The 13,827-nt window shown below is 53.0% G+C and overlaps 5 protein-coding genes across 5 annotated transcripts; 1 reads left to right on the forward strand and 4 right to left on the reverse strand.

The window, feature by feature from the left end:
* Positions 1–653: 653 nt before the first annotated feature.
* LY79DRAFT_291926 (uncharacterized protein) lies at positions 654–2,990 on the reverse strand. Its single transcript, XM_060552213.1, has 2 exons — positions 1,390–2,990; positions 654–1,116 (listed from the first exon to the last, which is right to left on the reverse strand). The coding sequence occupies exons 1-2, from the start codon at positions 2,548–2,550 to the stop codon at positions 784–786; spliced, it is 1,494 nt and encodes a 497-aa protein (XP_060411788.1). The 5' UTR covers positions 2,551–2,990; the 3' UTR covers positions 654–783.
* Positions 2,801–4,049, reverse strand: LY79DRAFT_291951 (uncharacterized protein). The gene is made up of 3 exons (XM_060552214.1): positions 3,693–4,049; positions 3,474–3,637; positions 2,801–3,411 (listed from the first exon to the last, which is right to left on the reverse strand). The coding sequence occupies exons 1-3, from the start codon at positions 3,960–3,962 to the stop codon at positions 3,051–3,053; spliced, it is 795 nt and encodes a 264-aa protein (XP_060411789.1). The 5' UTR covers positions 3,963–4,049; the 3' UTR covers positions 2,801–3,050.
* A 2,004-nt stretch (positions 4,050–6,053) lies between these two features.
* Positions 6,054–7,714, reverse strand: LY79DRAFT_705171 (essential for mitotic growth 1; the record flags this gene model as incomplete). The annotated part of the gene is made up of 3 exons (XM_060565001.1): positions 7,258–7,714; positions 6,637–6,905; positions 6,054–6,530 (listed from the first exon to the last, which is right to left on the reverse strand). Exons 1-3 carry the CDS (start codon positions 7,295–7,297, stop codon positions 6,054–6,056), a joined length of 786 nt encoding a protein of 261 aa, XP_060411790.1. The 5' UTR covers positions 7,298–7,714.
* Positions 7,715–9,862: 2,148 nt separating this feature from the next.
* LY79DRAFT_581514 (ribosomal protein S17) lies at positions 9,863–10,355 on the forward strand (the record flags this gene model as incomplete). The annotated part of the gene is made up of 2 exons (XM_060560195.1): positions 9,863–9,997; positions 10,068–10,355. 2 exons carry the CDS (start codon positions 9,863–9,865, stop codon positions 10,353–10,355), a joined length of 423 nt encoding a protein of 140 aa, XP_060411791.1.
* Positions 10,356–10,745: 390 nt separating this feature from the next.
* On the reverse strand, positions 10,746–13,301 carry LY79DRAFT_591919 (ATPase; the record flags this gene model as incomplete). The annotated part of the gene is made up of 3 exons (XM_060561350.1): positions 10,746–10,966; positions 11,026–13,144; positions 13,212–13,301. 3 exons carry the CDS (start codon positions 13,299–13,301, stop codon positions 10,746–10,748), a joined length of 2,430 nt encoding a protein of 809 aa, XP_060411792.1.
* Between the last annotated feature and the right edge of the window lie 526 nt (positions 13,302–13,827).

Below are 13,827 nucleotides of genomic sequence, written 5' to 3' on the forward strand. Positions count from 1 at the left end.
CGGAGAGAGTGCTCGCGGCATTCGACTCCAATTAAATACCGACATTGACTCGTACCTATCGCATATGCCAGGAAGTAATAATAAGTACTCCAGCTGAACAACACTTACTTTCTTGCAAGTACTTTCATCTCCTGACCTCTTTTTTGGTGTTGAACTAACTCGAGTCACAGCCAACTCCTCTCACTTTCTGGTATATATTATGTGAACTCGGGCTGAACAAGTATTTGTCGAAACGGTCATCGCCTTCTGTCTTTCTTTCCCCTCCTCTTTTGCTTTCCCCATTAAATTCTTCTTAGAACTATCTTGTCATCCCTCTCGCTCCTCGATTCTCCATGGGGGATTCCCTGGTCTTGTAACTGCAAGGGAAGTAACGCAGGAATGTGTCTTGCATATTGAGTAGTCCACTAACGGGTATAATTGAAAATGGCATTCGTGGACCTATAAGTCGAACATAGATAGACAGGTTCTTCATGCTGTCCGTAACCGTCTTCTTTATCTTATATAAATGTGCCGCGTAACGCATCAAATATAGTGTGAAAAAAAGAAAAGAAGAAAAACCTCCGCACGATCTCGTTGCGAACTTAATAGCATGGAAACAGAATATTGAAGTGGAACTTTAGTCCTCGTCCTGTGCGACCCAGTTATCTGTTGATCATTTGCATCACTCGACAACCAAGCTCCCGTCAGGGTGCACGACAAGTGCACCATTACGACAGTGCTGCTAAGTGTCGTGTGGCGGACATGCCAGAGCAATAAAAATAAACCATCGCAACCCCCCTTCCCCTATTGATACTGGCGTCTACTCGTCTTGCTGCCAATACAGCTGATGCTGTCGCTCGGTGCCACACTAACGGCATCGTCTTCCCAGGCAACATGACTATTGCCAATCCCACTTCTCGGCGGAGGAAGGTGGCGCGCAGGCATATATGTCGGGGCTCGCGTGGCAGGCGGATATGCGAAGACGGGTTGCAAGGTTCGAGCTGCTGTCGGGGCTCTGCTGGGCGCTTTAGTGGGCGCTTTACTAGGCATAATCGTAGGTGCTTGGGTGGGAGCCCTGCTTGGGGCCACCGTCGTAGGAGCCTTGCTTCGGACCACAGTTGGGGGCCTGCTGGGTGCCTTTGTTGGTGCACGGCTTGGGACCATGCTCGGTGCTCGGGTTGGCGCGTGACTCGGCGCCCTGCTCCCGCCGCCTAGTATTGTCTCGACAGTGGGAGGGGGCGGGCGAATGGTCGACTGCGATCTTTCGCTCCTGGCTGAGACGTAAGTCCTAGCATCGTCGACGATGGAGCGCGGTGCGGCCGACTTGCTGGCCACACTGCGTCTGGAGTCTGCATTGCTCCGGTGCTCGTAATCGGTAAGCATGAGAGGGGCAGTCCTAGGGACGGCGGCCTGGCTACGGGATCGGACGCTACTGCCTCTCTCGAGCTGGTAGCGTGAAGAGTGACGGCTGCGGGAGTCATCGTACATATCGTCGACCGCACGGGTGCGGGAGCCGACCTGGCTGTACTTGGCCCCGTATTGAGGCGATGAACGATTGTCGGGAAGCGCTGGGTAGGCTTCCGGGTACCGGATCTTTTCGACAGTCCGCTCGACCTCGACGTAGCGTCCATGCCCAGCTTGCGGCTCCGCGTACTGATCGGGGAAGGTGGCCCGGCGCTGGAACGGCGGAGCGGAGCCATCAAACTCTTGAACCGGAGCCCGTGCACGTTCTTTTCGCATCATCCCATACGTGATGGCAGCGCCGGCGGCAGCACCGACGGCAGCACCTAGAAGGCTTCCGACAACAGTGCTTGTAGCGATCCCGCTCGCGGCTGAGGTAGGCTCGGTAGCGGGCTCCTCTGTCCTGGAGGGCGATTCAATGACGGATGTGGTGACGCTGCGACGGAGGAGAGTGTACGGCTCGTTGCCGGGTAATTGGCCGGAGCGGGCGGTCATGGCCAGAGCAGATGCTGAGGGCCCACCAGCTACGGAGCCAGACATGGAGGGAGAAGGTTCGGAGGTGGCCACGTCGTAACTCCAGTTAAGAATGCGACTGACCTCCTTGGTAGTGGACTGCGTCTTTCGAATAGTCGACCCAGCGTAGGAAGGAGGGTAGTTGGGAGGGGGTTGATATACAACCTCCATGATGTTACCGTCCAAGTCGGTCACCGCGGCCCGGTGGATATCGCCACTCTGGCCAAGGGGCACTACGGACTGCAGGTTCGGATTGGCCCGAGCGGCAAAGGAGTGGAAGCCGGTGACAGCGGAGGGGGTCGGGGCGGAGAAGACGATGCGAGAAAGCTTCAGGGGCTCGCTAGAACTGCGGGCCTCTCGGATCTGAAGGACTGGGGTAGGCGGGGATGATGTACCATAGGTGACCGTGGTAGGAAGCCTGCCAGGGCTAGGAGTGGTGACGGTCCTCTTGGAGTCGATGTTAATAGTGTCGGCGGGGGTGTCAGGGCAAGCGGTCTGCGCGTGCGCGGATATATAGTGGATGCCGAGGGGTTGGAGGATGGCTGAGTAGAAGGAGGTTGACGAGGGCAAATGGGAGACATCGATATAAGGAACCATATTTAAGATATTGAGTGGTTGGTGGGTGCTGAGCCGGACCAGATCTGGCCAGCAAAACAAGACAGGCCAAGCCCAGACAACGGATGATAGGACAGAGCAACAGCAAACCGAGATGTGTGATATAACGGCCGTTTGGGCGGCAAGTGAGGCGACAGAGAGGTAGGTAGGCAAGTACGTAAGGCGGCGGACGGGATGTGGGTTTTTTTCTTCCTCTAAGGCTGGCGGTGGTCTAGATACAGCCGAGAACGATGGCAATGGGGGATAGAATTCAGCGGGAAGAGGCCGAAGGGCCGTTGAAGGTGAGTTCGCATATATGCTTTAAGTGCCTCGCACTTCTCGTCTGCTAACCTGGGAAAGGTGCTTTATTTCCAGGTCTTCCAGGCTCCTCTACCTCAACGTGTCGAGAATATGTAACGCTGATCATTTCTCCTGCCGCGAAGCCCAATTTACATTGACAAGTCAGTTTCCTTGCTCTGTGTTCTCTCTTAGTCCTGTCCAGTCTAGCCCCGTCTAGCTGATTCGAATATGCAGCCAACCCTGTTCCGATCCAATCCGGCGTAGCGTTGCATGTCGTCGCTAGGCAGGTGGGCTGTATGCTGCGGCCAGTAACAACAACGTAGTGCCTGTCTCCTCAGCGTTGTTTTACTACTTGGGCGATAACTTGGCAGGGGCCTAAGAACGACCTTGCACCGGAGCTCGCAGCCGGTGACCAGCGTAGCATACACACCTGTACGCAAGATTATGGGCGATGAAGTGGTCGTAAGACCGGGCAGCCAAAATAGCACGCATGTAGTCCGCCCTATCGATGCTCCATAGTCGCCGATAGGCTTGCCTGCTGTCATTCTCCAAAAATTGACTGGACTACAGGAAACAACGTCAATCAAACCATGTTAAGCCGCGCTGGTTGCAGGCGGTCATGGTACCTAACCGGCTGACACTGAAAACTTCGGATACGCTGGACCGCAGCCAATCTTGGGTTTGTAGATAAACCACACATCATGATCCCGGCAAGGGCCACTGAACCATCATGTTGCTGCACCAGACGTGCGCACGGGGGCTTTAGCATTGGTACACTGCAAAGTGAGGACTGGGAAATTCCTTAGCATGTGTGTCTGCTTTTGTGTTGGGGGTTGACTCAGTACTATGTAGCTTGCAATGCTTGCCGCGCCTCGTGGGTTGGATCGTGTACGGGGCCGCGTCGTGTCATGCCATGTCTGGCTGGCCCTCGTCCCCTCTGGTCCGGCCTGAACCCCCGCTTTCTTTCCGGTAGTCTTGCTGTCCTCCGGCCCACCTGACGCACGAAAAGGAGTCCGCAGCATGGCAGCGGAAGGACATCTATCCATCACCTTGGCAGAGCGATGGAAGGAGACAGCTTCTTGACTCATGTAGAGTTCAAAAGATAGCGGCAGCATGTTATGGTATCGTTCTCACAGAGAACTTAATGATCAAAATGTCGCTAAAGCTGAGATGCAGGATCCGTAAGCTCAGGTCACCAAAGGAGGTGTGAGCGAGACTGATGACAACAGGGATGGGCAAGAAATGCCGCACCGCATTTTATTTCAGGAGCGGTTGGGCTACCACGGCCATCACAAATCATAACGAGCGAATACTCTGGTATAGGATCCTTCATTGGATGTGTGCAAGTGGATGGGTGAGTCGCATCTCAGAGAGGTTCCTTGGCGCCAAATTGCAGAGGGAGAGGTCGAAAGAAGTGAGGGGGGAAAGTGACAGACGCCGCCCGTTGCGCGTTGACTCGGCTGTACTGTGACAGTACGTACGTACCCCACCACGGTGGCAGTCCCGGCCATTTCAAGCCGTCGATAACTTGGGTTCGGTTGGGTCAGTTTGGTAGCGGTTGGCGTACGTACACATACATGCACTTACATACCTACTTATTCCTACCTCTCCGTAGGTACTCCGTACATAGGTACAGTGAGTAACTGCATCCCCGCCGCTGTCCCCGTTTCCTGCCAGGTCTACCGCCAGGCGCAGATCCACTTTTCCCGTCTCCAACCTGCGACTTCTTTGCAACTCACCGCAACACCCGTCCCCGAATCATATCGCAGCTTTCACTCTGGTTTTGCACTTGCTCCATCATGATCCTGTTCACCCAAAGGTCGGTAGAGCACCCAGACTTGGCATTTCTTGCCGGCTCCGTGCTCCAGAGATCAAGGAGAACCCAGCCTCACAAATTGTGCTTCCATATGCCTTACACTCTTCGATTGGTGACTTGCTGGTTGAGCTGCTGACCGCCTTGATCAAGCTCGGTCAAACCTCCCCCCAATCGTACCCTTTGTTGCAACCACAGGTCTCGCGTCGCCCGTTGCCCAGTCTCAAAAATAGAATCAACCCCTAAAGTGAGTCAGCCTTGGGCTGGGCACCTCGACTCTCCCAGCAGATTGGGACTGATGTTCCTTGCTGCCTTGGTCTACCGTTTCGTTCATATCGATACTCTATTTCTGCTGTTTAGTTTTATTGTAACAAAGGTCCCAAGCAGCCAAAGGAAGTGAGACCCACGAGTGCCCCTGCGCACGTGGCCACGCATCGTCTCTCGCCGAGGCGGACGAGTCGCATCGTACGGATCCTGTCTCGTTATAATTTTCCACTTGGGCATCAACGCCGGGGCGCCTTGATAGATGATTGGCCTGGCATCATACAGCATGGCTTTACACCCCGCAACCCACCGTCCGCTATATCGATCAACCAACGTCGTCGCTCAACACCTTGGGCCCCTCCCAGCCTTTTTTTATCGACTGGAGCTAGATGCTGGTTCCTCATCTTTCTGCATCAACATCGTGGATGGTCCATCCTAGGCATACTTGGGAATCGTCACTGGTGGTCTAGTTCACGGACTATCGATCAACCACGCCGATTTATTATGATTTACAGTCCACGAATGAAAACACTCGACAATATAACGCGGTCGCGCTGCAACATCCTTCCACCCATCCGACACCACTCTTTCCATCTTCCCTTCTTTCTTCCATGAGCATTGCGAACCCATTGTTACACGTGTAATCTTGACGCGGGGAGTTATTGCTGATGCCGAATGAGTCATTTCTTTTAGACGACACTTGCCGAAAGGAACGAGTCACTCCGTTACTGTCAAAAGCAATCATTGACAGCTGTAGCTAGACCCTTCATGTGTTCAAGGGAGGACAAAAAGAAAAGGAACAACGGGCCATGTTGAATTTGATGCCGCCCTGGACCACGGAGGCGTCCTAGACCCGTTGTTACACGCTCAGATTTTGGTCGCAAAAATAGCGACAGCGCAAAGCACCCACTAGATGGCTCAAGTTCCAAGGCCACAAGCGGCCACCATGATGTTGCATCATGAACCCCCAAGCTGGCCTCCAGGCTTTCGTTTCGACGATATGGCCGCACAACAAATCTCCCAGACACCTTGGGGACACACCACTTACGTTGCCACTTGAGCCATTCCCTCCCACCACTTACCCTCTTTGCCCAGACAAACCAACGGTAGTCACGTCGCACCTTGCCCCTTACTGGATGTCCCAAGAGTCCTCAGCAGCATGGCAGAATTTGCTACAAGCAACACTGGCAGACAAGCTATAGTTGCTGATAGAAATCTTGTCGTCCACCAGACCGTCGGCAAAGTTGTCGGAGCCCTTGGCCATGGCGCCGACAAAAACGCATACGCTTTCCTTGGGGCCAAGTGTGTCGATGTAGTCTCTCACATGAACCAGAGGCGCCTCGAAACTGAGGGTGACCTTGCGGCAGTTGGGTGGCAGGTGGTCCGTGATGGGGTTCTGAATGACACGCAGAAGCTTCTCCTGAGAGTTGGTCGAGCGGATCGACAGGCGGTGCAATAGTTGCACCATTAGACCGGCAAAACGCTTGAAAGTACGCGGGATGCGGACCGAAGGAGAGACCTCAATCAGAACACCCTTGGCGGTGTGTATGTAAATCTGGAGCTTGCCGGCCTTATTGATGGGAGAGTCGAGCAGGGTAAGGAGGCACTGGTCAGCATAGTCAGCATGTTGAATGCAGACAAGAATAGGGCGCGTTGAGGCGCATTATCAGGGAGCAACGCAAAATAAAGGCAGTTCGCTGGTAGTGTCCAACCTGGTGAGTAATATCTGGGCGCGCATCACTAATGTCGCGGTTCATCTTGCGCATAACGCCAATGTGCTCGTCACTGTTCAGGAGCGAGTACTTCTCCTCTCGCTGGGCCCCATTGCGACCGGTGCCGCCATGCGAGGCCTTATAAGTCTCGAGGCTCGCGTTTGACAGAACGACGATAAGGCGTTGAGAGTCCTTGTCGGCCGGGGGGATGGGAGTGTGCTGCTCAGCGACCAGCTGAGGGAGGGCGGGAGGAGGGAGCGATTGGGTACCTATCAATTATACCTCGTTAGCCAACCGGAAGAAAAGCGAGGGAAAGCTGCGTCCGCTTGCCCTGGCTCGAGCTGCCTGCCATGTCTGCTATGCCTTGGCGTACTTGCAAAATGAGGGGAAGGTGTCGTGCTTGTCAAATTGGTCATGCCGTGGGGGAAAGATTCGCGGGGTGACCGAGGGGGATTATAAGTCGGCCCTGCAGCTGAGCGACTGTCGGGCAATGGCAAGTGTTCAAGTTCTGCTAGTCGTGGGGTTTGGCGACAGGCGGCACACAGAAGCTTCTGGCAAGGGGGCAATGACAAGATGCAAGGGCAAAGATGAGTCGCGGGAAGGGGCATGATGGGAACTTACGGGGTCGCTTGACACCAGCACGGGCCTCTGGGGAAGACATTTTATCTTAAAACTTTTTGGGAAGCGTCGATCGGTTGGTTGGAACGCGTGAAAATTTTGGATGCAGGTTTCTCTCTCCCCTTTCGCGTTGGCGGTTTGTAGTTATACGACGGCGAGTAGGCGCGTATGGGGCACAAGAGACAACAAAAAAAGGAACGAGGAGGAAACAATAACTACCGATGTGAAGTGAGATAATATGGCTGTGAGATCAAAAGGACTGAGTAAGTGATCCAGAAAGGAGGGTTGTGAAGAGGTTTTTAATTTTTCTTGGAGAGCGGCAGAATTGGGGAAGGATGAGCCAGGTTGGATCAAGCAGGAGCGTTGAGGGATGGAAGAGAGTGGACGCAGTATCTCGGGACCAATCATATAGCCACCGTGGACCTCAGGTGGGTACCCTAGAACGGTCATTTCAGTGGTGTACCTAACCTTGGGTAGGTAGGTAGCTTACCTTTAGCAGAAGCTTATGAGGTATGTACAGAGTGCTCAATGCTTACCTAGGTAGGTACCTATATGGCACACCGAGGTGCCTGTCGAAACTCGGCATTGGATCCATGCAACGCACTGTCATCGATCTCTCGTTCCCTTCTTTAGACTTTACCGCTACAGCAAATGATAAGTGACACACATTAGGTGCAATGCCCTATGAAACAAACTCTCCCGAGGGCCTATGTACACATCAGTGCTGAAGAAGTCGCATGTCCGCCCACTTAACAGATAGAGCATTCTCGGACCTAGAAACAAAGGTCAGTGAAAATCGTTTGTAAACGTGCATACCTATCTGAGTCTGTGGTCACTATGGCATCTCGCAACCCGTGTCTCCTCCGTCTTATCGATAGCCCCGGGGAGGTGGGGAGGTGGGGTGTTGCTAGGTTTTCTGCGCGGCTGACTCGCCCCTTATCTTTCGGTCATGGTTTTATCACGATAATTGAGTTTAGCAGTCAGTCGTATCAGTCATACCTAGGTAGTCAGTGAATGAATAAAGACTCGCTAATGGGAATGCGATCTGTAGTATGTAGGGAGTGATAGTTTCTCTTACGTAAGGGCCTTAGCATAGGCATGGATCGAACGGTGAGATTCCCGCATGTCCTTTTAAGGAAGCAGAGTTTAAACGACTGCTGAGCACTATTCTTGCTGACTCGATTTTTGCGATAAAATCATTACGAAGGGATATAGGACTGACCGCTGACAGCCTCTCATAACTTGGCTGGAAAGACATGGTATCTGCATCTTCCTGGTCTGAACTGTGATTTCTGCTGAGCTGCTGTCGCACACTCGACCTCGTACGGCTAGTCTGGCCACAGCTCCATCTCCATGAGCATATGCCGCCGTGGCATGTTTACTATGTATGTTTGCTGGGAGCTTCAGCATTCGAAGCCTACGCGTAAAGGGTTAACCATTCTGTCTGCTCAGTCTGCCAGCGACCGGCCATGTTCGGTTTCCTTCCTGTCAGCCTCGCTGTTACCTGGTCGCCAACGCTATCTATCGGCGACCCTATTGCTGTCCGCTTTCAGGCCCAATCCCATGGTCAGGGGCAGTTTATAGACGGAGGCCATTTTGTGCTAAGCTATCGATACCCCATGATCAACCTGCGGGAATGTGAACGAATTAACCCCTTCCAGCTCGGTCAGGTACAGTGACTACCCAAACGACAACCTAAATATGCAGATATTCCTAGGTGTTACGCACAACGATACGTCCTTGCAATTTCCACGGCTATACCATATGTCCGAGGCTGGAAACCAAGCCGTTTATTTCTTATTTTTCAATGTTCTTTCTTCTCGATGGAGGGTCGAGTTTGGTTGCTATCGATTAGGGACTGTTCCACTGCCCCTTGAAAGCCTCGTAGTGGCAATCAGAGCAAAGGACAGCCTGTGTCCTGGAGCCTATGGCCATCCAGATCTTCCTACTAGAATACTTGCACCTCTCGTGAATTATAGTCCAAAGTCATAACAAGTGTTTCGCTTCCAACAACGATCATCCTGTAGATCGCACCGTAGAAAGAGACCTGTTCCTTTGGCTAAGAGAAAGACGCCTCCAATGGCTCTAAGTCGGGAGCAACCAAAGGTTCGCATGTCCAACCCCTCAAAATTCTCCACCGCAACCATTACTCTATCCGAATCCTTTAAGCAGTGTCCAGCATTTTGATTCAGGGCACCGTCTTACGGCAAGACTTAGCCAATGAAAGCCAAGACCAAGCTACTCAATATAAGGTTATCTTAGCGTCTGTTCGTTCTGTGCCCTTAGATTCTGGGAGGCAGGGGGGGGTTTGGTTCGACGTCGGCCTAAACCCGGAATTTCGATTTTTATTAATCCGAATACCCAATCAGAGGACGGAGATGCTGCTCCGGTTTTTGAATTTGCTCAACGACAGACTGGGAAGACACGGACTGTATGAGGCGTAAAGGTAGCAATTTGATGATTATTGCACAACTGATTGATCTAACGACGGCCACCGAACTCTCTTTAACGGTGCTTGAGATATCGATCGAGAGATCACCGTTAAGTGTCACGAACCGCTTGTTGGAGCCTAGTCCCACGCCAACCAACAGGAGTTCCGTCATCCATCATGTCTAACCAGGCCATGACGGCAGCGCGCCAAGTTGTCCGCGAGCTGCACGGTGTCGTCGTGAGCGCCGGTCTCATGCAGAAGACTGTGAAGGTGCGCGTGGGTGGCCAGCAGTGGAAGCAGGCGGTCCAAAAGGTATGCGCCAGCTCTTGCCTCCTTCCTGCATCGACTTTGCAAACGACTGACACTACTGTGTACGTAACAGATGTTCACGAAGCCCAAGAACTACCTTGTCCACGACCCTAACTCCTCCCTCCGAACTGGCGACGTTATCTCCATCGTCCCCGGATGGAGAACTTCTCCCCACAAGCGCCATGTCGTCAAGAACATCATCGCACCCTACGGCACACCCATTTCGGAACGGCCGCCGATCCCGTCTGAGGAGGAGAGAATCGCAGCTCAAGTACAGAAAAGAGAGGCAAAGGTTGCCAGACGAACCGCAAGGAAACAGGAGGAATCCACGAAAGCTACCCCTAGCCAAGCCCGAGCTTGAACATCGATGGACGGACCACATAGGTGGTGGGGAATAATCACACAATCCTACGTGCATGGGAATGAAATGCCACGCTGTACAACAGGAGAAGTAGTTTTGCATTGGATCATGAGCAGTGCCTCGTTCAAGCAACGGCTTCCGCAGAGCCTTATAGGTCGGAGAGAGCTCACTGTATGAATATTATTACTAGCTTAGCAACCTCATGCTTTTGTTCAAAGACATAGCCCCTCTATCGTCCTCTGCAAAAGCGAGAGAAAGTAAGAACTACATGCCTCGCCCTAATGCCAATAGGCAAGCATTACCAGAGGGTATCGCATAGACCACCCTCTCAACGCTGACCATGTGTGTTGTGACATCGACCATAGAAAAAAACCTCACTCGCTGCTTGCATCACCCCCCTCGCTCACCAAAATCTCTTGCCCAATCTTCGTACTCCTTGAGCCCTGCTTTACTGACGCTGGGTCGAATGGTGCCTAGACTTGCTTCGAAGTCCGCCAGTGAGATCGGCCGAATTTCGTCCATTGTCATGCGCAAAAGAGCTTCGCCCAGAGAACGAAGAGGACCCATGGCTGCATCTTTGGCTAGCGCCGTAATGTCTGAACCGGAAAATCCTACTCGTGTAAGCATCATATCTGGATTCTAAACAGTTGGGCTCTACATTGAAACCCACCATCAGTAAGTAAAACAAGCTTCTCGATATCTAGATCAGACAAGTTGTGCTTTTGTTGACCCAGGAGTGTGCGAAGCTGTGTTGAGCGCGTCTCCGGCTCGGGGAGTGGTATGTATTGACGCCTCACGAATCTGCGGCGGGCAGCTTCATCGATGGCCCATGGAAGATTGGTTGCCGCCAAAACAAGAACTCGATTGGGATCTCCTCGGTTTCTGTCCCTTTCGTCAACTGCTCTACCTGCTGCAGCTCGCTGTAGATCACTCCACTGTATAAGGAACTCAGTCTTGATTCTTCTTGTCGCTTCGTGCTCCCCAGATCCAGATCTTTGAGAAAGCAGCGAATCGATTTCGTCGACAAAGATAATGCTCGGAGCAAGTGTCTTTGCCAGTGCAAACAGCGCTCGCACAAGCTTCTCTGATTCGCCGAGGTACTTGCTCGTCAAGCTGCTTGCCGATATCGAGAAAAAGGTCGACCGGGACTCTGTGGCTACGGCGCGAGCCAGCATAGTCTTACCAGTACCTGGTGGACCGAAGAGCAGCATACCCCGCGCAGGCTCACGAAGCCCCATAAACAGGTCAGGACGCAGAAATGGGTAGACAACATTTTCTCGCAACGCATTTTTGGCGACTTCCAGACCAGCAACATCACTCCAGCGGACCTCGTCTCCCTGCACTACGATCTCGTTGAGGATTTGCTTCGCGGCTGTCTCGTCCACACCCGACGGCAAATTTTTCATGATCTCCTTCTTTTTAGATTTCCAGGCCACCTTGGTCAAAGACTCTCCTTTGTCGCCCTCCGCAGATTCTGCAGACGAGGCTGCTTCAGCATCAGCCACCACAGCGTCTTCTTTGCGCTTCCCCTTCCACTTCTTGTCCGATGCCTTGGGAGTCGCCCTTGAATTATCCGAGCAACTCGAAGACGAAGACCTCCTAGGTCGGTGGGCACCACGTCGTGATCGCGTAGCTTTGTCCGGCTCCGATCCGCTTGTCAAGTTGCCGTTGAGCCGAATAGGGGTGTTTTCGACAGGCTTCTTCCGGAATTTGGTTCCATCTGGCGTGCTCTTGCGCCGTAATTCAAAGTCGTCAGCATCGGAGGAGGGAGTTCGCCCATGCGGGGATATTCTGGATCGTGGAAATGACGACGGGTGGTCTCGCGAGCGCCACGTCCGCTCCTGCTTCGGCGTGCTATACTCGACAGGAGATATGTCTGGGTTAGGCACAGCGTTCAAAGCGCTCGATGCCGCGCTCAGGGACAATGACGATGCTCGACTGTGTGCTAACTCATCAGATATTCTTGCGCTACCTACGGCGTCAGAAAACGACGAGACAGCGTCTCGAGGTGGAACAAGTCTTCTGGTGTGAACGTCCCATTGTGCGCCAGATGAAGACCCTAGTTTCCGTGACGACTCATTGGGTGTAGTAGGAGCAGACGATGAAGGCTCCGGTAGCATAGGATATGCCCGAGCCAGTCGCTCTCTAGAGCCGAGAGCACTCCAAGCCAGTGTTGCGGCCTTGCTGGCTCCAGGCCCCTCGGTCTTTGACAGTTTACGTGCTGTTTTTGCTGGCTTGTCCCCAGACTTGCCACTCCGCAACGTTGTCCGCATTGTGTATTTTTCCGGACTGGGAGACCTCATGGTTGGCTCTTTCTTGGTGGCCATACGGGGGGAGCTGGAGGAGCCAATAAAGGGAGAGATACCCACCGGGCTCTGATCGCGGCCAACAACTGCTTGCTCGGATGATGTTCTGTAGGGCAGGGATGGGCGTTTGGGTAAAGCAGGTCGCGATAGGTCGGGATATCGTATGGCTGGGATTGTCCCTTGGCCAATCCAGCCTCGCTCTGAGGTGGTTATGTTCGAAAGGTTGGGGTCGGCTGAGGGGTTTAGTGCTGTCGAGTTCGAGGTTTGGGAATTGGAAGTCAAAACGTCTTGGCGGGATATCCGTAACGCTTCGAGCAGGTCAATGCGTTCCTTGCACTGCAATTCCAGTTTGCGCAGGGAGTCTATCAGAGCTTCCTCGGTCTCGGTACCGGCTACGTAATTAGGCAAGACTTTGGTGATACGCTGGTCGTTGAGTTGGTCGAGGGCGTTCTTCCAGCACCGCATCGCCTCGTTTTCGTCGCCCTGGAAGACCAGCAAGAGCACGTCAGCGCACAATAGAGGTAGAAACAAGCAGAGATACGATGGCTACCTGGCTTTCATAGTACACGGCAGTAGAACATTTCAAGTAACTGTCGTCGTAGGTCTTCTGGAGAATGGCAAGGCCCCGTGAGCGTGACATGGTACTGGGGGCCAGACCATAGTACCTTGAAGTGTAAGTGCCGGCGCAGGGGTACTTTTGGATGGTGCGATGGGCAGCAGATATGCTTATGGGAGGAAGCAGTCCAAGTCTGCTAAAACCAGTTCGAAAGACGATTACCTAGGTGATATAGATGGTTCCGAGGTTGAGGTTAAGGTCAGGCAGGGAACAGACAGGGTTTGGACGCCTTTGTTTGTCTAGAAGTGGAAATGTGGGTGAATGATGGATTGATCGCGTGGCGGGGGGAGCTACACCAGTGTACACCTACACTAGGCGGGATAGTGACGTCGCTGCAGTCCCCGAGTGGAGGGCGCCGACAGTGTCGCCCCACATGCTATTGTTGATGCTAGCTGGGTACGCCGGAAGGGGATTTTCTGGACAGTGGCCCATCATAATAATGTATCCAGTGACCTTGGGGGTCAGGTATTGCCCACCAACATATTAGGTACCATATATCATGTCTCACTCTTGTCATTTACAGCTCCACCTATCTAACCATTCTCTTTAT

Source organism: Colletotrichum navitas, assembly GCF_030913465.1.
Source record: "Colletotrichum navitas strain CBS 125086 chromosome Unknown LY79scaffold_51, whole genome shotgun sequence".
In the NCBI taxonomy this organism is placed as follows: Eukaryota; Fungi; Ascomycota; class Sordariomycetes; order Glomerellales; family Glomerellaceae; genus Colletotrichum; species Colletotrichum navitas.

Bases quoted from the DNA above. Each gene is read 5' to 3' on its own strand.
- LY79DRAFT_291926 (XM_060552213.1), bottom strand. From the start codon at position 2,550: ATGGTTCCTTATATCGATGTCTCCCATTTGCCCTCGTCAACCTCCTTC. The intron at 1,117-1,389 runs GCCGCCGTCCCT...GCACCAACAAAG, and splicing joins GCGTCCGATCCCGTAGCCAG to GCACCCAGCAGGCCCCCAAC.
- LY79DRAFT_291951 (XM_060552214.1), bottom strand. From the start codon at position 3,962: ATGCTGCCGCTATCTTTTGAACTCTACATGAGTCAAGAAGCTGTCTCC. The intron at 3,638-3,692 runs GTACTGAGTCAA...GGAATTTCCCAG, and splicing joins CAAGCATTGCAAGCTACATA to TCCTCACTTTGCAGTGTACC. The intron at 3,412-3,473 runs GTACCATGACCG...TGTTTCCTGTAG, and splicing joins TTTCAGTGTCAGCCGGTTAG to TCCAGTCAATTTTTGGAGAA.